Source organism: Pelmatolapia mariae, linkage group LG23 (genome assembly GCF_036321145.2).
Source record: "Pelmatolapia mariae isolate MD_Pm_ZW linkage group LG23, Pm_UMD_F_2, whole genome shotgun sequence".
Classification (NCBI taxonomy): Eukaryota; Metazoa; Chordata; class Actinopteri; order Cichliformes; family Cichlidae; genus Pelmatolapia; species Pelmatolapia mariae.
Window position 1 is genome coordinate 18,175,259 of NC_086246.1, and position 27,829 is coordinate 18,203,087.

The 27,829-nt window shown below is 42.2% G+C and overlaps 4 protein-coding genes across 6 annotated transcripts in view; 2 read left to right on the top strand and 2 right to left on the bottom strand.

The window, feature by feature from the left end:
- LOC134621350 (semaphorin-5B-like) overlaps nucleotides 1-653 on the bottom strand; it is a 48,947-nt gene extending 48,294 nt beyond the window's left edge. For both annotated transcript variants that reach the window (XM_063467807.1, XM_063467805.1), the window contains exon 1: nucleotides 552-653. The gene's annotated coding sequence lies outside the window, so the exon portion shown is untranslated. The remainder of the gene's footprint in view (nucleotides 1-551) is intronic.
- Nucleotides 654-2,882: 2,229 nt separating this feature from the next.
- kpnb3 (karyopherin (importin) beta 3) lies at nucleotides 2,883-13,980 on the top strand. The gene is made up of 26 exons (XM_063467804.1): nucleotides 2,883-3,032; nucleotides 5,195-5,275; nucleotides 6,508-6,700; nucleotides 6,914-7,016; nucleotides 7,105-7,201; nucleotides 7,336-7,440; nucleotides 7,975-8,097; nucleotides 8,188-8,308; nucleotides 8,394-8,481; nucleotides 8,620-8,726; nucleotides 8,861-8,985; nucleotides 9,114-9,203; nucleotides 9,285-9,458; nucleotides 9,549-9,767; nucleotides 9,880-9,963; nucleotides 10,051-10,183; nucleotides 10,546-10,667; nucleotides 10,753-10,849; nucleotides 11,128-11,300; nucleotides 11,404-11,515; nucleotides 11,638-11,693; nucleotides 11,796-11,918; nucleotides 12,006-12,225; nucleotides 12,315-12,543; nucleotides 12,628-12,769; nucleotides 12,856-13,980. Exons 1-26 carry the CDS (start codon nucleotides 2,955-2,957, stop codon nucleotides 12,940-12,942), a joined length of 3,282 nt encoding a protein of 1,093 aa, XP_063323874.1. The 5' UTR covers nucleotides 2,883-2,954; the 3' UTR covers nucleotides 12,943-13,980.
- Nucleotides 13,981-14,637: 657 nt separating this feature from the next.
- On the bottom strand, nucleotides 14,638-23,714 carry atg13 (ATG13 autophagy related 13 homolog (S. cerevisiae)). Of its 2 annotated transcripts, XM_063467826.1 has the most exons (18): nucleotides 23,561-23,714; nucleotides 22,445-22,525; nucleotides 22,095-22,175; nucleotides 21,870-21,989; nucleotides 21,642-21,688; nucleotides 20,503-20,643; nucleotides 20,361-20,401; nucleotides 19,288-19,384; nucleotides 19,072-19,179; nucleotides 18,648-18,741; nucleotides 18,342-18,440; nucleotides 17,902-17,985; nucleotides 16,989-17,089; nucleotides 16,708-16,849; nucleotides 16,547-16,624; nucleotides 16,315-16,422; nucleotides 16,045-16,173; nucleotides 14,638-15,930 (listed from the first exon to the last, which is right to left on the bottom strand). In XM_063467826.1, exons 2-18 carry the CDS (start codon nucleotides 22,511-22,513, stop codon nucleotides 15,853-15,855), a joined length of 1,617 nt encoding a protein of 538 aa, XP_063323896.1. In that variant the 5' UTR covers nucleotides 22,514-22,525; nucleotides 23,561-23,714; the 3' UTR covers nucleotides 14,638-15,852. The 2 variants fall into 2 exon arrangements, with proteins under 2 accessions (XP_063323896.1, XP_063323897.1); XM_063467827.1 differs by lacking the exon at nucleotides 18,342-18,440.
- A 208-nt stretch (nucleotides 23,715-23,922) lies between these two features.
- Nucleotides 23,923-26,437, top strand: harbi1 (harbinger transposase derived 1). Its single transcript, XM_063467839.1, has 7 exons — nucleotides 23,923-23,993; nucleotides 24,503-24,668; nucleotides 24,753-24,955; nucleotides 25,104-25,191; nucleotides 25,309-25,516; nucleotides 25,598-25,773; nucleotides 26,220-26,437. Exons 2-7 carry the CDS (start codon nucleotides 24,504-24,506, stop codon nucleotides 26,418-26,420), a joined length of 1,041 nt encoding a protein of 346 aa, XP_063323909.1. The 5' UTR covers nucleotides 23,923-23,993; nucleotide 24,503; the 3' UTR covers nucleotides 26,421-26,437.
- The last annotated feature ends 1,392 nt before the right edge of the window (nucleotides 26,438-27,829 follow it).

A 27,829-nucleotide genomic window follows, 5' to 3' on the forward strand; every position in this document is an offset into this window, starting at 1 on the left:
CTGATGTGAAGCCAATCCATCATGTTATCCACTTGCAGTACAGTCACTGTAGCTTTACTGTTGCACATCAGTCCACCAGGAATGTAGTCTACTTCTAAAGTTTGGTTAACCGGTTAAAAATAAATCCTGCACCGACGACACTGTCTAATTTTACTGGTGTCCTAATCTTTCTAAAGATATTAAAAATGCATTCACAGCAAGTGATGCAGTGTTAAGAAGTTCTGACTTACAGAACAAATAATTTCATCAAACTGTCAACTTCAAAGCTTTAGTACTTAATGCTTCCAACATGTGATTTAAATAAGAAAATATTAGAGCCGAATTTGAGGGGGAACTCCAACTAAAGGATACTTCACGGTTTTAAACTGAAATATGCTTTCCAGCTTTCCAGGCAGCCCGCCAATACAAATTTTACATTTGTAAATGGAGTTCGGCGCTAATTCGTTCAACGCATTAACGACGGGCTGATGAATTCCACGAGCTTGTCTATGAAATAAAGTTTAAAAATGGAACAAAAAAAGAAAAAAATGTTAATGGAAGCTCGAGCTTACCTCTCACCTTTGGGTCATCACAGGATTCACGGTGAGGGAAGTTATGCGGGCTCAGAGACAGATGCAGGACTCGCTGCAGACCCGCCGTCCACAGCTGTGCACTCTGCAGCAGCCCTGTGATGGCAGGGCGAGGCAGGCTCAGACCACTAGGGGCGCTGTGTGATAAACTGAGTGGTTTCAACGTTTAATACCGCAATAAGTGTGATTTGATAGGCGTCTTTATGCATGAAGGAAAACAAAAAGAGAAAGAAAACAAGAAGAAGTTATGTTGCTTATTTTTTTTATATAAAAGTCAGTCTCAGGCCCGTATTGAGTCATTATTTGTCCAATGACTTCCCAGAGCCGGTAGCCAATGTGAGTCTGTGACACTGTATTGCAGAACATTTTCTCCAATAAGACAAACCTCGCTTTTTAAAGAAACTTTAAAAACTTTACAAAAAAAGTGGATCCACTTAGTCAGGAAGGTTGTGCTAAAATTAGTCTTGGCTATGGATTGTCCAAGGGTTGTCTTCTCTTTCTTGATAGAAGGCATGTGCCACTTATTACTGGCACATGGATGAGCTCATTGAGAAAAAGAAAAATACAATCAAGAAACCACTGAGCAGAGCTTGGCTGCCACCTAGCGGGAGAACATTACGCAATCCCACTGAAAAACATAAACCTAATCATGTACTCTATGTAAACAATGACTGCATCTAAAGGACTACAGTTTGCATTTCAGATAAGATATGAATATTTCCAAAAGCCTCAAACACGTTTTTCAATTAAAATAATCAATTAAATGTTGGAACGAGCAGCTGCAATGCAAAGTTCACTTACTGGAACTTTAACATTATGCACTCCATACTGTACATAAATGCCACTATGCCACTTGTTTTGCACATTTCCAACTGCCGACCTCTGTATATTTTATTTTTATTTAATTTTATATATATATGTATACACACGCACACACATAGATATACATATTTACTATACATATTCAGTAATGTGCATACACTTTATATTTGTACATATATTTATTGTTATAATCCTCAGATTTACCCATTCTTATATTTTGTTTGTTCTTACGTTATTGTATTGTATTTTGCACGCCTCTGTTGCTTGTGAAGCTTGTACACAAGAATTTCACTCACATGTGCTGTACCAGTGTACCTGCACATGTGATGTGACAATAAAAGTGATTTTATTTGATTTGATTTGAAAACATAAACAGATAAAAACTCAGTCAGAAATAGAACAAGTTCAACATATAATACAGTTAATGTAAGATAAAAAAAAATGAGACAATTTACCTTGCAATCTGTATTCAGGTGTTTCTTCTGTATACACTATAAATATAAAAATGCAATTTTCAACCATAGTTTGGCTTTAAATCTAGAATAATTTCTTTCTTACCTATTTCTACTTGCAAGATGTGAATGCTTTTGGACTTGTAATGGTAGATGTTCAACATAAAAAAGCATGTGAGCATATACATATGACATAACTAAATGAATGAATGAATGTTGGGAAACATGACAGAACAAAAAACTAAACAACTACAAATCTAATAGGGCAACAAGTGTATTGTTTTTCTGCCTCTTCTTCTTCTCATTCTTTATGATCTGCATATAATACTAATCATCATCATCATCATATTATAGCACTTTTTTCCTGAAATTACAACGTAATAAATAAAGCCTGAACCATAAAATAATTGCCAGAAAACTATTTATGTATTTATGGTATTTTAAAAAAAACTGGACTGTTCCTTGAACCTTCTGACTAATAAAAAAATGAATTAAATATTACTTTGCATTTATGAGTTATAATCTGCATCTGGTATTGTTGTGCAATTTATTTAGGTTTTCGTGAAGAAGAAAAAAATCATACGGATTATCCACAGGTCTCAAAAACTCCTGTATAAACTATGATGCATTTGGCTTCATATGGTTAATTCTAACAATATGCAGTGACTGAGGAAGCATTAAGTTCAATTTAGAAAATAAAGGAGAATATATTCATCGTTCAGTCCTATCTAATCGCAGTTTTTAGTATATCTAACTGAGTAAACCTGTTTGCTTTTTTAGCTGTGATAACGTGTATGTGTTGATGAGCTGTTGCTCTGATTGTTTCTATTTTCTCAGCCATGACGTAATAAACTCCCGCGCTTTAGTAATTCACCGGTAGCTAATAGAAACAACGCATTCACGTTCCCTGTGTCGATTTCAACCAATAGACACAGAGAGTGCGTGCCAGCCAATGGCGAGCGCATGCCTAAGGTCTTCGATCCAATGACCTCTGAGTAAGGTCGATAAAGCTAGCCAATAAGACGCTAGCAGCATTGTGTGACCGAGGCAGGGTCTGCCGGGTTCATTTCGCCGCTCCTCCACCCGGCTGCTCTTTTTGGATCTCACTGCAATGGCGGAACAGCAGCAGTTCTACCTCTTGCTGGGTAACTTGATGAGCCCTGACAACAACGTCAGGAAACAGGCAGAGGTAAGAAGAGAAAAAAAACAGTTTTTAGTGGCTGACAAGTTCGGCGAATGCTGGAAGTCGTGTGGCCAAGTTAGCAGAAGCTAACCACTTAGCTGTCCAGCCTGGCCGCGCGCAGGCTCTCACGTCAAGCTCGGTAGCCCACGTGCGCTGTGAAGCCGAGTACTAGTCAGCTAACGCTAACTACCACCATGTTGCGTAGTTATACGTGGACATAATTTCGATGTCACAGATACCAGCGCTGTCGTGACACCATGTAGCCGTACGTGTCTCGGCAAAGCTCGGGCTGTTCGGTAAAAAGTGAACGGACCCGTTTGTCGGAACCAGCCTCCAAACCTCCAGCTGACAGTGGCGCCTGTAGAGTACAGGAAGTAGCAGCAAGCTAATGAGCTACCCACAGGGCTGCTACGTTTGTTAGCTAGCACGCTAGGGCTCAGCACATTGGCTTGCTAAAATATTAAAGCGGAATATTGAGACTGAACGTGGCACATATGCTGAGTTACTGCTGCGTTGATAAACAAACCCTCAAAGGGATAGGCTGTAGATGGTGAGGTAGTTCATTCAAAGGGGCGAGTACTTATGCAATGGCCTCCGGTCGTGTTAACTAAAAGTCAAGTCTTAACCAGACAGTTTTAAACTAGCTGCCGTGTTTCCCTTCGTGAAGCTGATCATCTCAGTTTCAGACACGTCAGTAGCTAGGCTCGTCTCCCCGGATTAGTTTCTCTCAGAGGATTTGTTTAGGCTGTGTCTAGCTCGCCTATTCACTCTGCCCCCCTCACAACCACCATTATTAGCCTCTTGTCGCCGCAGAGCATTGTTACCAGCGTCCCCCCCTCCCTCTCGGGCACCCCGACTTTTGGATGAGGTGGTTGAATCTTATCACACACCACCTCTCTCTACCAGTCAGCGTTTTTCTTTGATAAACTCAGACTGTCTGCCGGGATGCTAAGCTCATTGGAATTCATCCTTTATAGGAACTCCTCCCGTTCTGTTTTACTCACATAATAGGAATTGATCCACCTGTATGGGACCTAAACTCACATTTTGACAGTTGAAAGATACAGTTACCATTTTTTATTTTTTTTTTTGTAGTTAATCCCATCACTGATTCATCCAAGTGGTGGTATTGTGAGAAGCCATGAAGTGCATTTGAATTTGTGTGGCAACCAAACTCATTTAGGCTTTAGGTGGACAAATGGATTAGTGCAGTAGTTCAAGTCAGGTTATAAGAGGAGTGGACTTTGCAGATTGATTTGCAGGTAATTCAAGGGTTGCTCAACCTGAGCGCTTGGTCATTCTGATTCTAATTGTTTGGGATTTGATTTCAGCCCAGTCCGTTGGCACATCTGTGCTCCTCCCTGTCTCGTTTTGTCAGTTCGGGAATCCATTGAAGGTGGCTCTCCCGTGCAGTTGTGTTAACAGTTCGTACTCGATCCTTCCACATGATGGGGATGCTGAAACTACATGCACATAGTGACTTTTACCAGAGCGCACACCAGAGGTTTCACTGTATCCCTGTGGAGTCTCATTTAACTTGGGTAAACCAGCTTAACAATGGTAAAATAAATGGGTGGCTCTTGTGTATGAACCCATTAGGGCTTATGTTCAATTTATATACATATTCAGTACACTTGCACACATGTCACACTTTTACTGCTCATTAAAATACTGATTATCTTTATAGCAAATATCAGTGATGTACAGGGTTTTTCCTGGCTCAGAACTGGACATTTGGGGTGTGATTATACAAAGAAACACAATGTGAGTTGAGGCAGAGTGTGTTACCTTACCTAACAGATGTCTATGTATTTTCCTGTTTTTTTGCCATTTTATAAGGAAAATATATTCATGCTTCTGTAGCTTAACCCTCAGTATAAAGGGGAAAAGTGAATATTCAGTCCTGCCTTTATATTTCAGGAAATCCCTGATATGACCTCACTGGACAGTCCTTATCATTTTGACCACAGCATCTGTTTAAGCTTGAGTGTTTGTTTTTGTTTGTTTTTTTTGTTTTGTTTTGTTTTGGGTTTTTTTTTGGGGGGGGGGGGGGGGGGATGTTTCTTTGTAACTGCAGTAAAGGGAACATGATGCTGTATTAGCAGTAGAAATTCATGTTGTGCATGGCCTGTCTGATCCTAACCGCGGTGCTTTCATTTTCTTTTCAGGAGACCTACGACAATATTCCAGGCCAGAATAAGGTCACATTCTTGCTACAAGCTGTCAGAGATGCGTCTGCTGCAGAGGAGGTTTGTACACGGACTGTGAACATATCTGTGGCATGACATGGTGAATTTTTTCAGCCTGAAGCAGGGGAACTGCGAAAACTTGGCCACTTAAGAGCCCATCTGAGACATTTATGATCTGCCGTATTGTACTCAATGAAGTCTTGACACACCCAAAAGAGACAATTTAGGCCAAAGGTCAGACAAAGTTGATGTAATTCTTTCACCTTTAAAATCTTAAGTTGTCAACAAATGTTGTGTATGAAATTTGTTTTTCACTCGTTCACATCTCCGTGGGTTTTTCGGGTGCTGTGTCACAGTTAATGAGACATTACATGCTAAATAAATGGATGACGTGCATTTTTGCCATATATGAATAATGTACTGAGTGGGTTTTAATACACGCAATAACTTGGAAAAACATCATCCAAAGTAATCAGGGATGCGCTCCAGCCTCTGTCAGAATCTAATAAAAGGATGGTGAAATATTAAATCCAAATATTCTAGCAGTGTTTATATTTTTTTTTATATATTTTTATGTTTTGTTTTTTTTTTTGTTTTTTTTTTTTTTGTTAATAAGCTCCTCATAATCTTGTCAAAGGGATACTTTGCATTATACTGAGTGTAGTAATTATTACCCATTCAGACAGCAGTACACATGGGAAAGAGTGATGCAACGCGTGACACTGAAGCCTGCAATACCTTTTATCTCTTTAAAAGGTGCAACATTGCTGGCATTTCAAGTATGTAGTCCGGCTATCACATGTGAGGCCTCGACGCTGCCTGACTACGGCTTGTTGTGAGTCACAGTTCTGGCATTCAGGCAGTCATGTTTACTCTGAATCCACCAGCTGCTTGGGCCCTCATGCTTCCTCTGCTTTACTTTACCTCAAGGCTGATATTTTTAGAGGCTTGAAATGGGAGCAGGCAGAGAGGTGCTTGGCCCAGGGAGAGTGACTCTGCCATTCTAAGACACTCGGTCTGGTTTTATTTTTATTTTTTTATTCCCCTTAATGACCACTCACTCTAAAGGTTTCGGTTTACCAAACGGGTAACATGTTTTTGCAGAAGGAAACAATTTGTTTCACAACACTTGTTAATGAGAGAGCGTAAACTATCAAACTAGCTGGTCCAGTAAGCCAACTGCCCAACTAAACTGAAAAATGAACACTTGTGTATGGGTGTCTGACATGACTGTTGTTTAGGTATGACGTCATGTTGAAAGCAGCATTGTATTTATTTTTTTGCCCCCACAGGTCAAACAGATGGCAGCAGTGCTGCTGCGGCGGCTCCTGTCTTCCTCTTTTGAGGAGATCTACCCAGGCCTGACCCTGGAGATGCAGACAGCCATCAAGACAGAGCTGCTGACGGGCATCCAACAAGAGACCTCCCCAACCATCCGCAAGAAGATCTGCGACATTGCAGCCGAGCTGTCCCGGAACTTGATCGGTGATTATTTTATTTTTTCTTTCTTTCTTCTCACTCTGTTCTGGTGGCTGTTGATTAAATGCTGAGGATAAGCCATGACTCAGTATTTCCCATGTTATGCAGGAATAATGGGCAAACATTCTCATGGGTCATTAATGAAATTCTCAGATGTTGATCAAATAACATTCAAAGTGGAAATTACTGAGTAACGTTTGGTGTTTTTGTTTAATGTAGACGACGATGGGAATAACCAGTGGCCAGAGGTGCTCAAGTTTCTGTTCGATTCTGTCAATGCTGAGAATGTCGGACTCCGAGAAGCTGCCTTGCACATATTCTGGTGAGCTCCTGTTGCATGATGAATTCAAACTCTTACTCAGGCGGATGCACTGATGGCTGACTGATGTCTTCCAATGATATCTTTCTAGGAACTTTCCAGGAATCTTTGGCAACCAGCAGCAGCATTATATGGAGGTTATCAAGCGCATGCTTGTTCAGTGCATGCAGGACCAGGCAAACCCACAGGTAAGGGTTTAGGATGGGGCGTGGCCTGGTAGCTGAAACGTGATGTCATTTAACTATGTGTGGATCTTTCTTTCATATCACACACCTCTGTTCCCTTTCTTAGCTGCTTTTATTTATTTAAATTAATCTCACAGATTCGTACCCTGGCAGCTCGTGCTGCAGCATCTTTTGTTCTGTCCAATGAAAGCAACACAGCTCTGCTGAAACACTTTGCTGATCTCCTGCCGGGAATCCTGCAGGTAAGCTATAACACATTGGTGTCTTTGTGTGATTTCAGATCGGATCACTTTGTACTGTAGATACGGAACCCGTCAGTACTTGTTTTTGCACCGGTAATGGCTTCTGAGCACTAAGAGCATCAGTCATTTAAGATCTATTAATTAAAGTTTAATGTCGGATATCTGCAAATGGAGGCTGGAACTTCAAAGTAAATGCTCTACTGCTTACTTGGAGTGACATAATGTTTTCATACTGTTATGATCGATTCTGATGACAGTCTCTGCATTGAGAGGTTATTGAAGTCATGTGAAAGCAAATACACATGCAAGTGTTTGGTAGCTTTTGTTCCTGCAGGTTATAATGATGCAGCATCATTATGAAATATTGGACACCTTGGATCCTGTAGCAAATCTTCTATTGCAGTAGCATATTTTGTGTTTGACTCATAAAGGTGGAAGAGGAAGTCAGGACTTCAGAATGTGGCATTAACTTTGCCACACCTGTTGAATATATTTGCATTACAAACCTACCTGTTTGTCTGATTTACCCATCAGGCTGTGAATGAGTCATGCTACCAGGGAGATGACTCTGTGCTCAAGTCTCTGGTGGAAATTGCAGACACGGCACCCAAATACTTGAGACCCAACTTGGAGGAAACACTGCAGCTCTGTCTGAGGGTAAGCTGCAACCTCTAAATGGTGAATATCTCTTTACCACTGATCAAGACTCAAGGCATCGTTTCATGTGCAATTGTCCTGTCTCCTCAGCTGTGCGCTGATACCAACCTTACAAATATGCAACGGCAGCTGGCATTGGAAGTCATCGTCACGTTATCAGAGACGGCAGCGGCCATGCTAAGAAAACACACGGCCATTGTAGCACAGAGTGGTAAGAGTTTGATTCAGCAGCCTCTATAATGATGTGCCCAAATAAGATGAGTGGAGTAGTTTTGATAGAAGTCTATGTTTATTAGTGCCTCAGATGCTGGCTATGATGGTGGATCTCGAGGATGATGATGAGTGGGCGATGGCTGATGAGCTGGAAGATGAAGACTTTGACAGGTACGTCCTGATGCACTAATATATTTCCATCTTTGAGTGCCGGTACAGCATCTGCGTCCCCTACTTCTTAAAGTACTCTGAAGTTCAGTAAATGTGTGCATGTCCTTAAGTTCCTGGATGTTTCTTGTGCTTCACCAGTAACGCTGTGGCTGGGGAGAGCGCGCTCGATCGAATTGCCTGTGGTCTGGGAGGAAAGATCATTCTTCCCATGATCAAACAGCATATCATGCAGATGCTGCAGAATCGTAAGTAAAGCTGCACATTACTGCAGCACTAATTTAACTTTAATTAAGCTACCGTTTGTTTTCATACAGCAAAATTAACAGCTGCTTGGGTACTAAAGTGCTTAAATTTGTGTCAATTATGCATTTCCTGCTAGCTGACTGGAAGTATCGCCATGCTGGGCTAATGGCGCTGTCGGCCATCGGTGAGGGTTGCCACCAGCAGATGGAGGCCATCCTCCAAGAGATCGTCAGCTTTGTCCTCCTGTTCTGCGCCGACCCTGTAAGGAAACGGCAGCCATCGTATAAAAGTGCCACTCAGTTTACTTAACTGTCTTAATGGTTAGTTGATCAATGTTTAGTCGCATCATTTCCCATTTCTTAATCATTTGCTCTTTTTTTCCTTCCTAGCACCCAAGAGTGCGGTATGCTGCCTGCAATGCTATTGGACAAATGGCCACAGACTTTGCCCCCACCTTCCAAAAGAAATTCCATGATAAGGTATCTTAAGTGACTTAAACAGCTGTGCCAGCACTTTCATTTTCTTCATGGCTACAAAGACCGTTTGTTTATTCGTTTTAGGTGATCTCAGCCCTGCTGCAGACCATGGAGGACCAGAGTAACCCTCGGGTGCAGGCCCATGCTGCCGCCGCCCTCATAAACTTTACAGAGGACTGTCCTAAATCGCTGCTCATCCTTTATCTGGACAACTTGGTGCAGCACCTTCATGTCATCATGGTTGCCAAGCTGCAGGAGGTACAGTAAAGTGTTCGAGGAGACCGTGCATTCACAAAGTCGGTGTGTGTGTGTGGTCTGTCTCATGCAAATAATTTCTTCAACCTTCAGCTGATCCAGAAGGGCACGAAGCTGGTGCTGGAGCAGGTGGTGACATCCATCGCCTCAGTGGCCGACACCGCAGAGGAGAAGTTTGTGCCATATTACGACATGTTCATGCCCTCGCTCAAACACATTGTAGAAAACGCCGTGCAGAAGGAGCTCCGGCTGCTGCGCGGCAAGACCATAGAGTGCATCAGTCTCATCGGCCTGGCTGTCGGCAAGGAGAAGGTATACTTTGACCATCAAAGCATACCATGTGCCAAGATCCTAAGTCAAGGTTATTCCCTTTAAATTAATCTTTAACCCTCATATTCACACATCTTTCTCTCTGCTCTTATAGTTCATGCCAGATGCATCGGCTGTCATGCAACTGCTCCTCAAGACCCAGACTGACTTCAACGATCTGGAGGATGATGATCCCCAGGTAGGACGACTTGAACAGAACTTAAAACAATCTAGTTCAAGGTGGTGGTCACGCACAGTCAGCTGCTATGGTTTGTTCTCGGTTTAGATCTCCTACATGATCTCAGCCTGGGCGAGAATGTGCAAGATTCTGGGGAAGGAGTTTCAGCAGTATCTGCCGGTGGTGATGGGCCCCCTGATGAAGACTGCCTCTATCAAGCCTGAGGTGGCCCTGCTTGACAGTAAGTAACAGACAGCTGCCGCCTGCGCCACCTGCACTGACTTCTGATGCGTGTCCAGTTTGTTCTAGAAGCCTGAAATGAAGGTCTGCAGGCATTCAGATGAGGAAATACCAAAGCATGCTTTAAACCTGATCAATCCAGTGGTGAATAAAAGCTGCAGCCATGTACCTCTACCCACATTGCAACAAATCAGTGTCCGTAGATTAATAGTCACAAATCTCTCTGAAGAATATCTGCTCACTGTCATGTGTTCATATTTAATATTGCAGTAATGTGCTGCCTGCTGGGACTTCTATATGTGATTCTTGTATGTGTAATGTAAAGGATTCACTTAAAACTCTTTCACTTTTCTTCTTTTAAAGCCCAGGACATGGAGAACATATCAGAGGATGATGGCTGGGAGTTTGTCAACCTGGGAGACCAGCAGAGTTTTGGAATCAAGACAGCCGGCCTGGAGGAGAAGGCTACTGCCTGTCAGATGCTGGTGAGAAGAAAATGAGACTCAAGAATGTCCTGAGAAGCTGTGGATGTGGTCATCACTCACTCTTCCTCTTCTTTCTTTTTCTCAGGTGTGTTATGCCAAAGAGCTGAAGGAAGGTTTTGTTGAGTACACCGAGCAGGTGGTGAAGCTCATGGTTCCTCTGCTCAAGTTCTACTTTCATGATGATATCCTCTTGTTATGACATTTTGAACTGCAGTATAATTGAATGGTCTGATTCTTGTATAGCAATTTCCTATTCTCCCAGACCACTCAGTGCTTCATGATTTGGGGGGGGGGGGGGGTTTCAACCTTTAAAATAGTTTAGCTGGATTCAAACATTCAGGAGGAGGCAGCACGATCAGATTCCATGTTTAGATGGCAAAGTCTTCAGCATGAACCTCTTGATGGTTCCACTGTTCAGATTAAGTGAAAATACAGGTGACGTTGGCCTTAACTGTCTCACGTGTGCGGGTGGCAGCAGCTGAGTCCATGCCCCTGCTGCTGGAGTGTGCCCGGGTTCGAGGACCAGAATACCTCACCCAGATGTGGCACTTCATGTGCGACGCCCTCATCAAGGCCATCGGCACAGAGCCAGACTCGGATGTCCTGTCAGAAATCATGCATTCGTTTGCCAAGGTAGCTAAATTTTGGGCTTTTTTTTTTTTTTTTTTTTTTTTTTTTTTTTTCTTCTCTCCCCGTGAGCCATGTTGATTTGTGCACTGACAAGTGTTTGTTAAAGTGCATAGAGCTGATGGGAGACGGCTGTCTGAACAGCGAGCATTTCGAGGAGCTGGGCGGCATCCTGAAGGGGAAGCTGGAGGAGCACTTTAAGAACCAGGAGCTCAGGCAGGGTGAGACTTCAGAAACACAAATATTTTACCCATGACAAATGATATGTCACAAATACCATGAGGGCGTGATTATTTTAAACGCTGGTACAAAATCCTAACACGTACTTCATTGTGTTATCCAGCTAAGAGACAGGATGAAGATTATGATGAGCAGGTAGAGGAAACACTACAAGATGAGGTAAATATTTTTGCTTTGTGTGTTAACCTTCAAAAATGATGATGATGATGATGATGATGATGCAAGACACTCCAAGCCATCGTGGTGTTTGTCTTCTCCCAGGATGAGAACGATGTGTACATTCTGACCAAAGTATCTGACATCCTGCACTCGGTGTTCAGCAGTTACAAAGAGAAGGTGCTGCCTTGGTTTGAGCAGCTGCTGCAGCTCATTGTCCAGCTAATAGTGAGTGATTGCTGAGCACTGTTTTTAGTATAATATGTACATGGAAACTGGAAATGAATACTACTTAACTGTCTCACTTGTCTTCAGTGTCCTAACAGGCCCTGGGCTGACAGACAGTGGGGTCTGTGCATCTTTGACGATGTGGTGGAGCACTGCAGCCCCTCCTCGTTCAAATACGCAGAATATTTCTTGCGGCCGATGATCCAGTCACTCTGCGACACGAGCCCCGAGGTCCGGCAGGCAGCTGCCTACGGCGTCGGCGTCATGGCTCAGTTCGGAGGCGAGAACTACCGCCCCTTCTGCACAGGTATGACCTGGTCTTTACTTTACCTGCTGGCAGTTCAGTTGCTTAGCGACACCTACATGATGTGCTCTGGTCTTTCTTCTTCGTCACAGAGGCCCTCCCCCTGCTGGTCAGAGTCATCCAGGCAGCTGACTCGCGCTCAAAGGAAAACGTCAACGCTACAGAGAACTGCATCTCTGCTGTGGGAAAGCTCATGAGGTTCCGACCAGAGTGCGTCAACGTTAACGAGGTCCTTCCCCACTGGCTCAGCTGGCTACCGCTCAAAGAGGACAAAGAGGAGGCGGTCCACACTTTTGACTTCCTCTGTGACCTCATTGAGAGGTAGGGTACCGAGACTTCATTTTCCTGACTGTCTATGAACCCCCTCCACCCTGCACACCTGACCTCTCAATCCTTTCTCCACAGCAACAACCCGATTGTCCTCGGACCAGAGAACGCAAATCTTCCTAAAATTTTCTTCATCATAGCTGACGGAGTCGCAAATGAATCTATCAAGAGCGAAGACGCGTGCAGCAAGCGGCTTGCTAACGTGATCCGTCAAGTGCAGGTAAGCCAAGAAATGTAGACACAGCCCTCAAATCTACTTGATGTTTAAATGCTTTGCAGATTACCCATTCTTGTCATGTCTTCCAGACCTCAGCAGGATTGTGGACACAGTGCATATCGACACTCAACGAGACGCAGCAGAAAGCCATACAGGACCTCCTGAGTACTGCCTGAGCCTGAACCCTGCCTCCGTCACCTCCCTTCTCTTTAAAAATTAAAAATCAAGCCCATTAAGAAAAGTTGAACTCCTGAACCTCCTCCAAACACTCCCTCTTCTTCCTCCTGCTCTGATCTGTAGTGCATATGGATGCTGGCTTCACCCCATCCCCAGCCACAACCCCCTACCAACTACATAACTCCACCTACATTCAACTGACTTGGAGCAGGTTGGATATGAATGACGAAGGAGGACTCTGGCCATCTGCTTTAAAGACTTTTTACCTGTATTGACGGGAGTGGGATAAGAGTAAAAGGTTTTGTCTCATCACCGTTAAACGTCTTCTACTCAGATGTTTTTGTTTTCAACCATTCCCTGACATGTGACCGGTCTCGTCGCGCCCAGACTCAATCACCAAGTCGCCCTACACAAACTCATCGGACAGTCGGGCTCAGGAGGAGCTACAGTGGGGGGGACGTGGGGACAGGACAATTCTAGTGGACTGAGCAACTGAACGAGGTGGAAATGCACACTGGGCAATCACTGCCTGTCTCCTGTGAAATTAATATTAATTTTTTTTTTTGTATTTTTATTTTTATTCTTTTCTCGTTACATCACCCCAGCATTTCCTGGGGGGAAATGTCCTCTGACTACTGCAGCTCAGAGCTTTCAAAAGTAATGGCATGTTTAAGTGGCTAACCCTAGAAAATATTCATCGTTAGGAAATTTACGTCATCGTTGTCTGGGAGAGTTGATATCGACTTGAGCGAATTCCTCCATAGCCTTCCAGACAGCTGTTCACAGGAAGTGAAGCATTTGAACGGTTAATGGCCCTTTTTAGGTAGCAGCATAATGACTCGGGGCTCTCTAAGAAGTTGGTCACAGCCGTAAAGCCTGTGGCGCGTTGGTGAAATATGAAGTGTAGAATGAAATGTATTTGTTTAAGTACTACCTTACTCTTAACTTTACAGTTCTGACCCTTTGCAGTCCTGCAGGTATGTGATGGAAATCCAGAAACTACCAAGAATAAAACTACATTTGAGAATTCTGAAAAAGTGGTCTTTTCATTTTAATTCTGCTTGCAACTTCCAGTCATTTGGCATCTTGGACATCCAGGGGAAACTGTCATTACATGTCTACACGCGCATATTTTGAAGCTTTGTCTAAACTGGCTTTAATTTCGCAACACATAAGATGTTGATTCTGCCAGTGGTGTCCTGATTAACATTTTCTGTAAGCTGAAATTCAGTTCAATTCTAACCCAAAGTAGTTTACAGCCAGGATTTATTAAAAAAAAAAAAAATTGTTCAAACATGTGGAACAGCTGAAAGCAGTTTCTGTATAAAATCAATTTTTAAAAAAAAAAGAAATTTTCTCCCCATCTTGTGTCTCAGAGGTTTTGAAAGTTCCCCTTGAGGTTGTACTTCTCCAATTCAGTATACTTCGTCACAACTCAAACTCTTGCAGTGCGTTTACAGGTGCTGTTACACTGAAATGGCAAGCTATAACTGCTACCGTTTAAAAAAAAAAAAAAACTATATATATTTTTAAGTGTCTATCCATTATATTATGCACTTATATTTATTTTATTTATGTGTACACACACACACACACACACACACTCTCTTACTTTTAAATTATGAATTATTGGGTAATTCTGGATCCTGGTAAAACATCCCAGCCACTAAAGACACGAGTCACAGGTTTTCCATGTAGTTTGTACAGAGCTTTATTGGGACATCTACACCAAAAGAAAAGTTTAAAGCTTTCAACCAAACTGAACAGACATGGATGTTACCCTCTGAAGACAACTGGAAATGTTTCCCTCTTTTAATAAAAAAAGAAATCAAAATAAACATAAGCATGTCGAAGAGCGCACGGTAAACACCAGGCTACTGGAAAGCTCAAACTAACATCCTGCAATAAAATCCAGTATCCACGCAGGTTATGTTGACTTCTTGATTAAACTGGGGCTGGTTAAACCTCATGGTCATTTTCAAGGCTGCGATTTAAGATGGTGGTAAATTTTATTGAACTGGGGGGGTCCTTTATTCCCCTCGATTCACAATTACCAACCTTCCAAATGATCATTAAGTTTCAACAAAAATCGACATGTTATCGCAGGAGCGGGATGCTGTATTAGTTTCAGCTAGGAGTACGTGGTTTAACTGGCAACTGAGTGTTGTTGCAAAGCAAACTGAAGCGTGGAAATGTTTTCTGTACAGCAGTTAATTCACTTTACATTCCACTGGGGACATTTGCAAATGCTGAAGTTGGCAGTTTAAATCCCCAGACCAGCTGGGAAAACCTGCTGAGGGACATTGAAGCGAGCGCCGCCTTCGCTGTAAAGTCGAGCACAGAAATCCTCTTGCAAGGCCATGTGCAACTTTCTTTGTCCAGACCGGCTTTAAAGAGAAAACTCGTAATGTGAAACGTACTCATTCGACTTGTAGATCCATCAGCTTCAGCTCAGATATGATCAGCAAGGCCGTGGTGAGTTTAGTGTTCGGCGGTGAGCTACAGTTCTCAAGAATGCAGGTAGCCTGTCCTCGGATGTGGGCGGTTGTCTGAAGTGACTGAAAACGCCACGATCATCTGATTTGATTACACACTGAAGACGAGAGCCGATTTACACCACAGAGAAAATGAAGACCTTTGAGTTGGATCAACCCTACCGGACCACAGAGGGGGGTGTGTGTCAGTGTCACAGGAGATAACATAGTATTTACAGTGAAGATGTACAAGCTGTTAAGTGTACTTGACAGGAAGGAGAGGGAAATTTCACATTGAAACACGGTGATTTAGTCAGAGTAATTTTCACAGGACAAACAACCAGAGGAGCCTCCAGTCTGCTTCTCCCTTTCATTCATTTTTCAGTGTCCATTTCTTTGTCTTTGTCTCCTCAGGAAGTCCTTCTCACTCCTTGCCTACTGAAGCATGTCCACGAAGGCGTCGAACTCGTCTATGTTTTTCTCATAGACGCGCAGCTTCTCCGGCAGCGAGTCCTGCGGAGGGAGAACGCAAACTCACGTGACTACTGAGATTCATTTCCGTGCTGTCAATTCTGTAGGCGCCAAGAGCTTCGCCGTCAACACAATTGCAAATAAGAAGGTATTTACCAGGTCGTCAGCCATCGATTGGGAACTGATGTGAAGCGAGAGACTGGCCAGTTGTGGAGGATTCTGAAACTCTCTGTAGAAGGTGCCCAAATCCATTGGCAGCAAGTCGTCTTTAGAGAAGGCCGGACGCTAGGTAGACAGGAAGAGAAACCGCTTCAGCTTCATAATAAAACACCTGGAATCTCGTTTGCTTTAAATTGGACTTTTTTTTTGTTTTAACCCAGCTGTGCACTGTTTTTTTTTTCCTAATAAAAAAAAATAACTACATACAAAATCAACCATGACAAAGTCGTCTTGCTGCCCTGACCCCTCTGAGCCCTGAGAATGAAGGCTGCCCTGCAGAGGGGATGGGCAGGGAGGAGAATCTGGAGGGTGAACCTGAACACAAACGCACACGCACAGCAAAAAAGGTGTCAGCCTTAAAGTGAACCTCAACTGTACTTGTTGTGCAAGACAAGACGTTTGGGAGCATTATTTTTATCCACAATAACACTGAAGTTACCATAGGATCATTCTCCTCCGAGTCCAGGCCTCGAGGAGCAAACGCAGCAAATGGCAGGTCCAGACTGGCTGCTGTTATCTACATAGATACACACAGAGCAGGGTTCAGTGTGGTGGGTGACAAACTAAAATCGGTGTAAAAAGCAGCTTAAGATGACATACCTGTGTGCTGGGTTTATTAACAAAGGCTCCGACCTTCCTTGTGAACGCATTGAGCGACTCCACAGGGTCCGAGGGAGAAACGCTCCTCCGCCCTTCTTCTTTGCGTCCTTCTCCGCTCTGCGACAAGCCGTCATCATCGCCACTGAGAGGAGAGAGAGGGACAAGACAAGGACATTTAAATTTCAAAATGATTTAACAGAACTACGGACCAACACTGGAGTTCAGGGAATAAAAATAGGTTACAGTTTTCACTGGTTAATGCAAAGCCAGCGGACAATCACCTGCTGCTCGGTGTGTTGGGGGCATGCTCTACTGTCAGATGAACATCTGCTCCATGAGGAGGCATCAACAGAGCCCCGCCTTCCTTCCCCGCATGCAAGACCTAGAGAAGAAAAAGCAATGGCAGGGTTATGAGAGGACATAAACAAGAATCTTGATGGACATTGTTTAGTTATTTAAGAAGCTAATTAGGAAATAAAAAGAATCTTAATCAGTAAATAGAAGAAATCATAACTGCAGTCCTTCATTAGGCTTTCTGGAAAACAGAATATCAAACTATGCGAATTAACCACCATAACTTCATTATTTATAACAGTCAGTGGTGAAGTCTTTGCTTCACTGATCACATCGTCCTCATCATAAGTGGGACGTTTTATGCATTCCTGAAATCATCTCAGAAATGGAGTTCCACAGGGTTTGATTCTTAGTCCACTGCCATTTCTTTCTAATCATGTTTATTTCTAGTCAGTGTTTCAGCGTCAGTTTTCTTTTTATGTGGAACTAATTTTATGAACTTATTTACACTTTAATCATAGACTAGTTTTAAAATGTTGCGGTGATAGCCTTGCAGCAAGAAGGTCCTCTTACTATGACCTACAAATATGTAGGAAGTTGGAAGATTCTTGTTCAACAGCTGGCTCAAAAATTAAAAATAAAACACGGCTTTTTGTTTAGTGTAAAAAGTATGCCTGACCTCTTCCATCACAAACTACTGAGCTGAGAACTTTGATGTCTTTCCATGGCTGCCTCGGATCTTAAACCTTTATTTTCTGACACTTCTTCAGATCATTGTAACGGCTGGTGATTCTTGTTTAGTTGTTTCTGCTTCCGATTGTGTTCTTGTGAAGAGAAAAATAAACTAAAATCTGGGCATAAAACATAATTAACTTCTGATGGTGTGAATGGCGTTATCACCTGGTTTGGATTGGAAGCAGGGTGACAAAACTCTGCAGCTCCTGCTAGAGCCGTCGGCTGGTAGGATAACCTGGAGGCGTACAGCTGAACAGGAAGAGACACACACAAGAGGAACGATTAAGCATGGTGGAGTTCAGGTTTATCATATACTGTGTGACTTTTAAGAGACATGCTGAGCTGTCACAATGATAGATTTACTGAGGTGGTGCCATGTGATGTGGATGATCAAAAATGTCTAGTGATCAGCAGCAAACTGAAGCTGTGCACTGAACAAAGTAGTGGAAATTTAAACAGAAGATGGAAAGAACAGGATTAGATGAACACACGCCCAAAAGCAAATGTTAAGTCTGAGAAAACAGATCTGTTCAGTGCAGCATCAGGTTGTGTCTCACAAAAACACAAAGACTCACACTCCCTCCCAATGGTCAGTATAGACTCACAGTGTGAGTGACAAGTCCAGGAGCCAATGGGAGCTGCAGACTATCCAGCGGGAGGGGCTTGGGCAGTTTAGAGGGAGACGGGCTCAGCGTACACACACACTGAGCCAAAGCAGGCGCACACACACACACACACACACACACACACAGAGAGAGATAGAACGCACAACAAGACAACAGGAAAAGAGAAAAAAAAAGACAAGGAGAGAAAAAGAGAAAGCGAAATGAAAAACAGGAGTGAAAATGGAGAGAAGAATCCACAGGTTAAAGAAAGAGATGACGACGAGGGGCGAGGGAGCGTACGCTCACCTGAGAGGGAGGGGAGGTGGAGAAGGAGGTGGCGCAGACCTCCTGTGAGTCCTGAACGCCTGCAAACTGCCCTCCGTCCTCTTCATCGGGAGCCCTGCACACACAGAGATATTTGTAGTTGAAGTGCAGAGGCAGGAAAGTTATAAGCTGATGGCGGACATGTATACATTTGTTTCTATTACTGAAAGATAACAGAAAGCCTGAGGTCAAATGACACAGAGTGGTATTAGATTAAAGCGCTGTATGTTTTCCTTCTGATACACCGATTCGACTCTCATGGAGATAAAGGACAGGGAGATAAAGTGTGACCTCAGAATGATGGATTGCATCACCTTAAATCTGACTACTCAACTTCTGCACTTGGAGGTCATTTAAACTTCTCTGCAGTTGTGGGAGAGAAAACCAGACTGAGTGGCGAAGCTACCTGTAGTTGCACGGATGGCCCATGTTTGCTGGACGCTGGCTGCTGCAGGGAGGATCCACAAAGTGATCCACGATGATCCCCATGATGGGAGCCGACCTTTCGAATTGCCTGAAGAGGAGGACGGTTAAACTGCTCATAAGATGCGTTTCCCATTGGAATAAATATACAAGAACCTTCTCTGAAGGACAGCTGTTGTGGCTTTGATTTGTTGGTTACCTGTTAGACATGAATGCCAGATTGGTGCGGTAGGCGCACGAAAGTGTGATTGTACCGATAGGGGTGCCAACAACTCCAACGCGCACCGTTTGGAAACCTTAAAAACAAGCACAACATAAGCAAATGTAATCAGCCCTATAGTGTGAAAGTACTTAATGCAATACAGTAGTGATGAAAGCTTACTTTTGAAAAAATGTTAACAGTACAAGCAAATCAAACTGCTGTGTGCTAACTGGAGCAGAAAGCATGAAGAGACGTGTGTTGTTCAGTGTTTCTGTATTGATTTAACCACTGTCAGTCATGGAGCCGAGTTAGGCCTGATTTAGACTTCTGTGGTACACCATTGCAGAGCCCACATCGTAACCTATGTGACTGGCCGATGTCGTTGCAGACTTTTACGCTTGTGCGGGTGCATTACGTGTTAGTTACCACGAGTCCTTATGTTGATGCTGTGACTATTGTTCCTTATATATCTCTGGAAGTGCACGTCAGTTTTCATCATAGATTTCCCAGTGAAGCATAAATTGGTGATGCTTCAGCTGGAAAACACTGCGACATATGGCACAACCACAAACACCTCTGAACAACAGAAAGTACAACATAACCTGGCGCACACCTCCCTAGAAATTTAACTACATGTCAGGTTGTCGGTCATCGAGGTCATAGTAATCTAAGGAGCTTGGAAAGAAAAGCGACTGGACTTGAAGTTTCTTGAAGACGTTTCAACCTCTCATCCGAGAAGCTTCTTCAGTTCTAAGAGCAAACGGTGGCGAGTCCCAGGTATTGAAGCCCTAGTGTTGTTGTCCCTTAAAAGGATCGCTGACCCACTATTGATCATGTGCCTCATCACATGAGCCAAGGTCTAAAAAAGGGTCATTACATGTCAGGTTGGAGTCCACAACTACTGTGAATGGCCTGTTTAGCACCATTTAGCATTTACAGCTACTTTTTCAATGTAGTTTTGAATTTATCAGAGAAAGAACAACAATCATTGTCTCAATATAACGAATATTTAACAGTCGTAGGCTCTACAAAGCTTTTTCACAGAAGCTTAAATCAGGTCTTAAACTTACCTTCTCCTAATCCACTCAGCTGGACCTCTCCGAAGTAGATCCTAGACAGAAGAAGCAACACGCAGTTTAGAAGAATGGACTGAAAACAGCACAAAGATAAAAAGGAGTGAGATGATGCATTCTGGAAGTGAGGACAAATCACCTGTAGAGTATGACATAGTCGTGTCCCTGCTTTCTGGACAGTTTATAAGCAGGCGTGACTCTGGTGATGGCCAGCAGAGACTTCAGGAGGACAGACAGACGGTTATAGACTGCATATGACACCTTGATTTCCTTATCGCACCTGCAGCAGACAGAAAACACGGAGATGTGTTACAATACAGCCGCTTAAGAGGATTTTAAATGAAGACCAACTGAATATAAAAATATCTCTGCAAGGCAGCTCGTTTTCGTGTTTCCAGGTCTGCTTCTCCCCGACTACCTTTCTTTGATATCCCTCTCTAAATTTATCTTGTATGAATAAAGCAGTGTGGTGCTTGGGGAATGGAGACCATTACTGATCATTTTGACTGTACTTTCAAAAGCACAGGTGCACAGAGTAATACCAAAATTAAAACAGTGTTTTGTACAGTACTGGTGGACCTGACAGGGTGCCGACAGGCTCACTTTATCACCTACAGAAACAAAATAGTTCACACACAGTTTTCAAACGGAAACACTTCAGCAGTTAGGTCAAATTATCAATCAACTCTTCTAGTTTTAAAAGAAGTCTGATTTTAAAGAGGATTAAGGGAAGCTAATGCCACTCGTCACTGACCCACTTTACTGATGTGTTTATGACCTCAATCACTGTCTTCACATCTCACTGAATACAGCAAGACACTCATTTATTTTAAATTACGGTTCTCATTAGAGAAAAAAAGAGCCATAGACCAGAGTATGCTTACAGAGAACTCCCTTCTGATTTACAAGTTCCTACAATGAAATAAGCTTCAAGACACCAAGAAGGTGAGGGTCAAAATTCTCAGCTTGCGGATAGGACCTCATTGTCCATTAAAGTGGGTGATGTCCAATTGTTTATATACAAATTATTTTACTCAAACTGCTGGTTATTACTGTATTTCTGAGCTTCTTCATGACTTGGATGCTCACAAAGCTCTACGTTTAGTACGGGTGTCTGACAGCTTTGGCAGAGAGACTAGTACTGATTCAGATACTATAGTTAAAAGATTTGTGGTCCTGCTAGCTGATACTGTGCAAACATGGAGAAGCAAAATCAGCAACCCTGAACCACATGGCCTACAGAAGACTTTTACTAAAGCAAAAACAAAATTCACTCACTTTTCATTCATCTCCAGGCACCAAGTCTCTAACTCCATCGAGTCCCCCTGAGGGAAGACAAAGCAAAGAAAAACTAATGAACACAGTTACATTAAAGCGGCTGTATATTTAGTTAATGATGTGGTCTGGCTGGTGCTGCAAATGTGTAAAACAATGATAAATCCCAAAGCCCAGTTTTTACAAAACAAGAAAACAGGATGCAGGTTTTTTGTTTGTTTTTTTTTTTACCTCTGATGTCTTCAGAGAGATCTCAACACACATGGAGCGCCCGATGCCTGGAAGCTGGCCAGCCAGTGCCTTTTTGGCTTCATGGGTAACCTCTGGGATGTCTTTGATGGCCAAATTAAACTAGAAGGAATATTAACCTGAATATCCATAATCCATGCCATGAAAAGATCCACAGTTAACTTGAAACCCAAACAATCATGACAGAGAATGACTACGTTGTTTTACCCAGTCAGATCCAGTAGGCGATGATGACGAGCGAGTGCAGATCTTCTCTCCCAGTCTGGCTTGGACTATCACCTGGACAGTCTACAGATACACAAACAGGCTGCTCAAACAATGAGCTGGTTTTGCAGAAACAATCCATAGAAAATTGCTGACAAGCCTGTCCAAAATATAACAGGCACTGTTATGAAAGAGACGTATGCTGGAAAAGATTATTTTAATTCCAGTGCTTTGAGCCACACTAATAAAAACCTGGCTTTCCATTGTTTATTTATTTCACTTCTGAAGCCTCAAATTTCCATTTAGAAACCTGCAATTACAGATGTATAGAAAAAGTTATGTCAGTGTCTCACCTTAAGTGCAAAGAACTTAATAAACTTGTCTAAGTCCTTTTGATCCTGGGGCTTCAGGTCACTCTCCATATTGTTACAACCCTGCAAGATAGATGATCAATAGAAACTTATTGAGGCAACAAGGAAAATTATTGTGTTATAGCACAATAAAAAATAATACAGCCTACAACAAATAAGGAGGATAGTTACAGTAAAAGTGTAAAAGCACAGTGAGGGCCCTAAACTGTGGGAGTGCAAAACCTTTACATGTAAAACAATGATATAAACAAAGAAAGTAAAAGATAAGACTGAAATTGCACAAGTAGTGCAAATTACATTAACAAATACAATAATTAATAAGTAATATGTGCACTATAAATCTAAGAAACAGCTGCAAGAAGGTAAAATACAAAAATACACCTTCTTACAGCTTTTTAAAACAGATTTATGGTGTATACATTCAACCAAACAAGAGTGAGAAACAAAACGTAAACTATTCATGTACATACATGTGATTGCGCAATTACATGTGTTTAAGTAAAAGTGACTGAAAAGCCTAAACACTGGGGAAAAGCTGAATTCAACCCCCATTATCTCCCCATTGTCCACGTGTTGGGGGGTTTTCACGCCACAAACCCCCATTTCAGGACTACAGTTCCTAAGAAAATATCTCTATTACTTTAACAAAATAAGCATTTTTCACCACACTGGCAACAGTTTAGCGTTTTTAACTGAAAAACGTGGACAATATAGTAATAAATAAAAGGTATTAACAGGAAAACTTTATCACCGTGGTCTTAGCCCTCCAAACAACAGCGGACTAAAAAAATAATAATAAAAGCAGGCTAGCAGGTTAGGCCTCCACGTTGAAATTGTCCCAATTATAGTTAGAGGTCATGTTACAAAACAAAAAAGCCTGACAGCCTTATTACCCTTTACACAACAACCGATGGTAAATTCAAATTCTACAGTACCGTCTTTTTTTTGGACAACTACGAAAGGTTTAAGGTTCGCAAAGCCGAAGCTGTGAAGCATGAGGATACTGACCCACGGAGCAACTGGCGTTAGCCTGCAGCTAACACTAGCTGCCCGGCTCAATAACGTACTTTAACTTCATCGCGAAACAATAGTACTTACATTAGCTGTGACCTTAACAACGGAGCTTCAATAAAATGCAAGCCAGTTTAATGCAAGCGAGACCCAGAGCTGTGTCACACAGACATTTTATACGCCCATTTGAGATGTACACAACGTCAGCAGCTACTGTGCCACTTTTCTGTTTATCTTCTCCATGTCGACGTGTTTGTGTAGCGGCGTGTTCACCGCGGCGTTTTCGTTAAAATACAAAACTTCTACATTTAGAGTAAACCCCCCCCCCCAAGCTTTAGATAAAATAATCAGTTAGTATTTTTACGCGATTTGAAAAAAAATTATAACCACACTGAACTTGTATCTAAAACATAAACGCCAGTCTCTGTGGCGAATCTGCTAATTGAGAGCCGCAGGTTAACGTTAGCTATTTCAATGACTTGTTTTTTGGGCCCATAAATGCTTTATTTTTTATCTGAAGGTAAGAGTATTGTCGTTAATCGTGCAAAAATTATTTATCAGTGCTTTCAGTTCGATTTGCAACTGTCCCACTACTACATGACAGCAAAGTTGTCATCTCAAGTGAGCAAAGAAAAATAATAATAATAAAAAACGCAAGCTAGGGTAGCACGTTAGCACGCTGGCTTGACTTGGCTCACATGTACTGGAGCTATCCCTAAAGCTAATGATGGCTTGCTGATAATAACGTTTAAAACATCAGGACATTCCCCCCTAGTATTAAACTCTCGGTATTTAATGGGTTCTTGTATACAAAGAACGTGGTTTTCCTTATTAGCGAAAATATAATATCAACAAAATAGCACATTAATAATTGTAGCAATGTTTAGTGGAATAATATATGCTGTAGATTAATGTGTCGGAAATCTGTATGTAAAATTCCTCCCAGGTTTGAGGAAATAAGGCTATACCAAGTATTTAAATTGGGTTGCACTTAGTAGCAATTAAAAGGAAATGTTTTCTTATCCTCAGCATGGCCATCCCTATAGCCATCTTGGACTGTGATCTACTCCTGCATGGTCGAGGCCACAAGACCCTTGACCGCTTCGACCTGGACTCAGTCTCAGACAGTTTCCTCCTCACGCAATTTGGCTTCCCCAGAGGCTTTATCTTGTATCTGGTGGAATTACTCAGAGAGGTTTGTGGGCCTTCATGTCATGTTAAGAGATCAGTTTAACTTTGTCTTTATGAAATATGCAAACACTACTCTGTTGTGTTCCAGGGTCTATGCAGGCGAACCCAGCGCTCCAGAGCCATCAGTCCTGAGGTCCAGGTGCTGGCGGCACTGGGTTTCTACACATCAGGTTCATTCCAGACATCTATGGGGGATACGATAGGTATAAGCCAGGCGTCAATGTCGAGATGTGTGTCCAATGTGACGAGAGCCCTGGTGGAGAAAGCACCTCAGTTCATCACGTTCAACAGGTACGACGATGTTATGCCACTTGATGTCAGGCAGGAATGACAAAAAAAATTTGAAACTGTAACTTTGTGTTCCCAGAAACTTGTTTTTACTTCAAAATAAGTAAAAGAAAATCTCACTTGAATAATAATAATGATGTTTTCCAAACAGAGATTTAACCACCATAGAGCAGTCCTTCCGGGAGTTTCAGAGGGTCGCAGGATTTCCTGGAGTCCTGGGGGTGCTGGACTGTGTTCAGGTTCATTATATGATTTTGTGTAATTAGTGTGTGTATTTATGTGCGTGCACGCTCATGCACTCATTTGTTTCTACAGGGGTAACCTAATCATCTCTCTTACTTTAATTTAATTTCCAGGTGGCCATCAAAGCACCAAACAGCGAAGACTCCTCATATGTGAATAAGAAGGGCTTTCACTCTGTGGCCTGTCAGCTGGTTTGTGATCCCCGAGGACTGTTACTCAGCGCAGAAACACACTGGGCAGGTGGACTCCAGGACACTGTTGTTCTAGAAAGATCTGCTCTTTACAAACAGCTGCAGGACACAGAGCAGGGCTGGCTGCTGGGTGAGCTCTGGACTTTTTATTCCTTATTAGAAGTTAGCTTGTGGCGTTGGAGTGAGAGGTTATAAGTTTTCCGATTTTCAGGTGACAGCCGTTACCCTTTGAGGAAATGGCTGATGACGCCAGTTGACTGCCCAGAATCCCCTGCAGAGTTTCGATACAATCTGGCCCACGCGGCTACACGTGAGATCGTGGATCGAACCTTCAGAGCCATCCAAACCAGATTCAGATGTTTAGATGGCACCAAAGGATACTTACAGGTACTATATTCTATGGCAAATGTGTCACAGCCAATAATCAGGCCCAAACATATTAGTAGAAATAAACCATGAGACATTTTTAACCTCCAAACAGTATATTTATTTGACTAAAAAGCTGAAGGATGTTTCTCCAGTGTCCTCTTTTTTTTTTTTTATTTATCAGATGTCATAAAAGCCAATACTGATAGATTGGCAAATAGGTGATATCTGCCGATAACATCTGACAATCTGCTGAGTTCACGGTATTAGAATGATACACCATCAGTACCAGAGTCAAACAGGCCACGGTCATAACCGAAAATGAGACCTTTACCTTATTTGTGAGTGAAATATAGCAATGCATCTGGCGTAGTATTGCCAGTAATGAGTTGGTTTTTGCATCTGATAGAATATTTGCAGTGAACTGATTCAAACTGTAACCGCTACCCCTCCTCTCCTGTTTACAGTACTCTCCAGAGAGGAGTTCATCCATCCTGCTGGCCTGCTGTGTTCTCCACAACGCCTCCTTGCAGTCTGGATTAGACGCCTGGACTCTGGAAAGAACAGAGCCTCTCGAGCAGCCAAAGAGCCTCAACCAGAGACCCGAGGACCGTGACAGCCAGGCAGAGGATCTTCGAAGGCAGCTCATATTCAAACACTTCAGCTGAAGCTGTGGGGGTTAAAGGGGACGAAGACTGGGACCAGTGCAAAGCTCAATATCACAAGAAACACATTTAAAGCAAGAACGTCCACAGACATGCTGTTGCTGATGCAGTTTTTTAATATTTTGCTGGATTCTACTCTACTGACTATACTAAGATAACATAGATATATTTATGTATGGAGAAACATGCAAGACGCTATACAACAAACCAAGGCGACATATCCATACACATTTCAAATAACTGAACTCCCTGGAAATGCTTGATTATTCCCTCAGGACATTCAAATAGTTTCCAAATCTTCATGGAGTGGTTGGAATAATCAAGCACCTCCTGGTGTTTTACAACTATTCAAACTGTGCAACTGCTTCGTCATCCAGGTTTCTTTACAAGTTGAAAAAAAATCACCCACCCCGTTATTTATTTTTTTAAATCCCACCCCGCTAAGTTTCTTTTCCCCATTAGGTTCCACAGGTTAAGATCTTGGACTATGTCACAATACAAAAACAAGACCCTTATTTACAACAACTGCACATTAAGTTGTCTTTTTTTTTTTTTTTTTATGTACATCGGTGCATTAAGACTCACGGGTGAAAATGACAGGCTGCAGTCACATGATTTTCTTCTTTTTTTCTTTTTTTTGGAGCATGTGCGGCATGACGGAACAGTCACAACGTGAAACAGATACAGACGACGTGAGTAAGAAAAGCAGAAAATCTGTGGTGGCTAAATTTTTGGCGCTTAAAATTGATTTTGAAGTGGCAGAACGTTCTTAAAGGATTTAAATAATGGATAAGGCTTTTATTTTGAAGGAATACCAGTCATTAAGGGTGTTTTTTGAACCTTGTCAAAATAGTGGTGATGAAATAATAAGGATTTTTTTTGTCAGTTTTCAATCAAGTTATGTAATTAACAAAACTAGTGGTGTTTTACTGCCTGGAATGTATTAGTCATTTAAATGGCTTCATCAATATATACAAACTTTCTACAAACAGGAATAAATACAACATATACTGCTGTCGCACGACCACATTTTTATATCAGGATTGTTATACTTTTTGTGTTGTTTATTCAAAGTTTACTTTTTACATTTAATTACCAAAAAAAAAAAAATATAGAAATTACACTTTTTTCCCAAATATTTTGTTTTCTTATATTCTGGAGATTATTTTTGGTCAAATTACTGCGAGGAACCCTCAGAGATTTTCATGCGACAGCAGTGGAACATAAGCACTGTATTACAGTTAAAAGACAGAAACAGATCATGTCAAAGCTTTACACCTGATGAATCAGCATGTAAAACGTTACATCATCCTAAATGCCAAAACACAACGTAGCACTATTTCCTTGTTTCCTTTTTTTTGTGCATAAAATAAATATGCTCTTTTTTTGATGCTCAGAATATATTATAAGTT

Coding starts and splice junctions, on each gene's coding strand:
- kpnb3 (XM_063467804.1), top strand. CDS start 2,955: ATGGCGGAACAGCAGCAGTTCTACCTCTTGCTGGGTAACTTGATGAGC. Junction 5,276..6,507: donor ATGCGTCTGCTGCAGAGGAG/GTTTGTACACGG, acceptor TTGCCCCCACAG/GTCAAACAGATGGCAGCAGT. Junction 7,017..7,104: donor GCTGCCTTGCACATATTCTG/GTGAGCTCCTGT, acceptor ATATCTTTCTAG/GAACTTTCCAGGAATCTTTG.
- atg13 (XM_063467826.1), bottom strand. CDS start 22,513: ATGGAGAGTGACCTGAAGCCCCAGGATCAAAAGGACTTAGACAAGTTT. Junction 17,986..18,341: donor CTGGACTTGTCACTCACACT/GTGAGTCTATAC, acceptor CTTCCTGTTCAG/CTGTACGCCTCCAGGTTATC. Junction 16,423..16,546: donor CGGAGGAGAATGATCCTATG/GTAACTTCAGTG, acceptor GTTTGTGTTCAG/GTTCACCCTCCAGATTCTCC.
- harbi1 (XM_063467839.1), top strand. CDS start 24,504: ATGGCCATCCCTATAGCCATCTTGGACTGTGATCTACTCCTGCATGGT. Junction 25,192..25,308: donor GGGTGCTGGACTGTGTTCAG/GTTCATTATATG, acceptor TTTAATTTCCAG/GTGGCCATCAAAGCACCAAA. Junction 25,774..26,219: donor GCACCAAAGGATACTTACAG/GTACTATATTCT, acceptor TCCTGTTTACAG/TACTCTCCAGAGAGGAGTTC.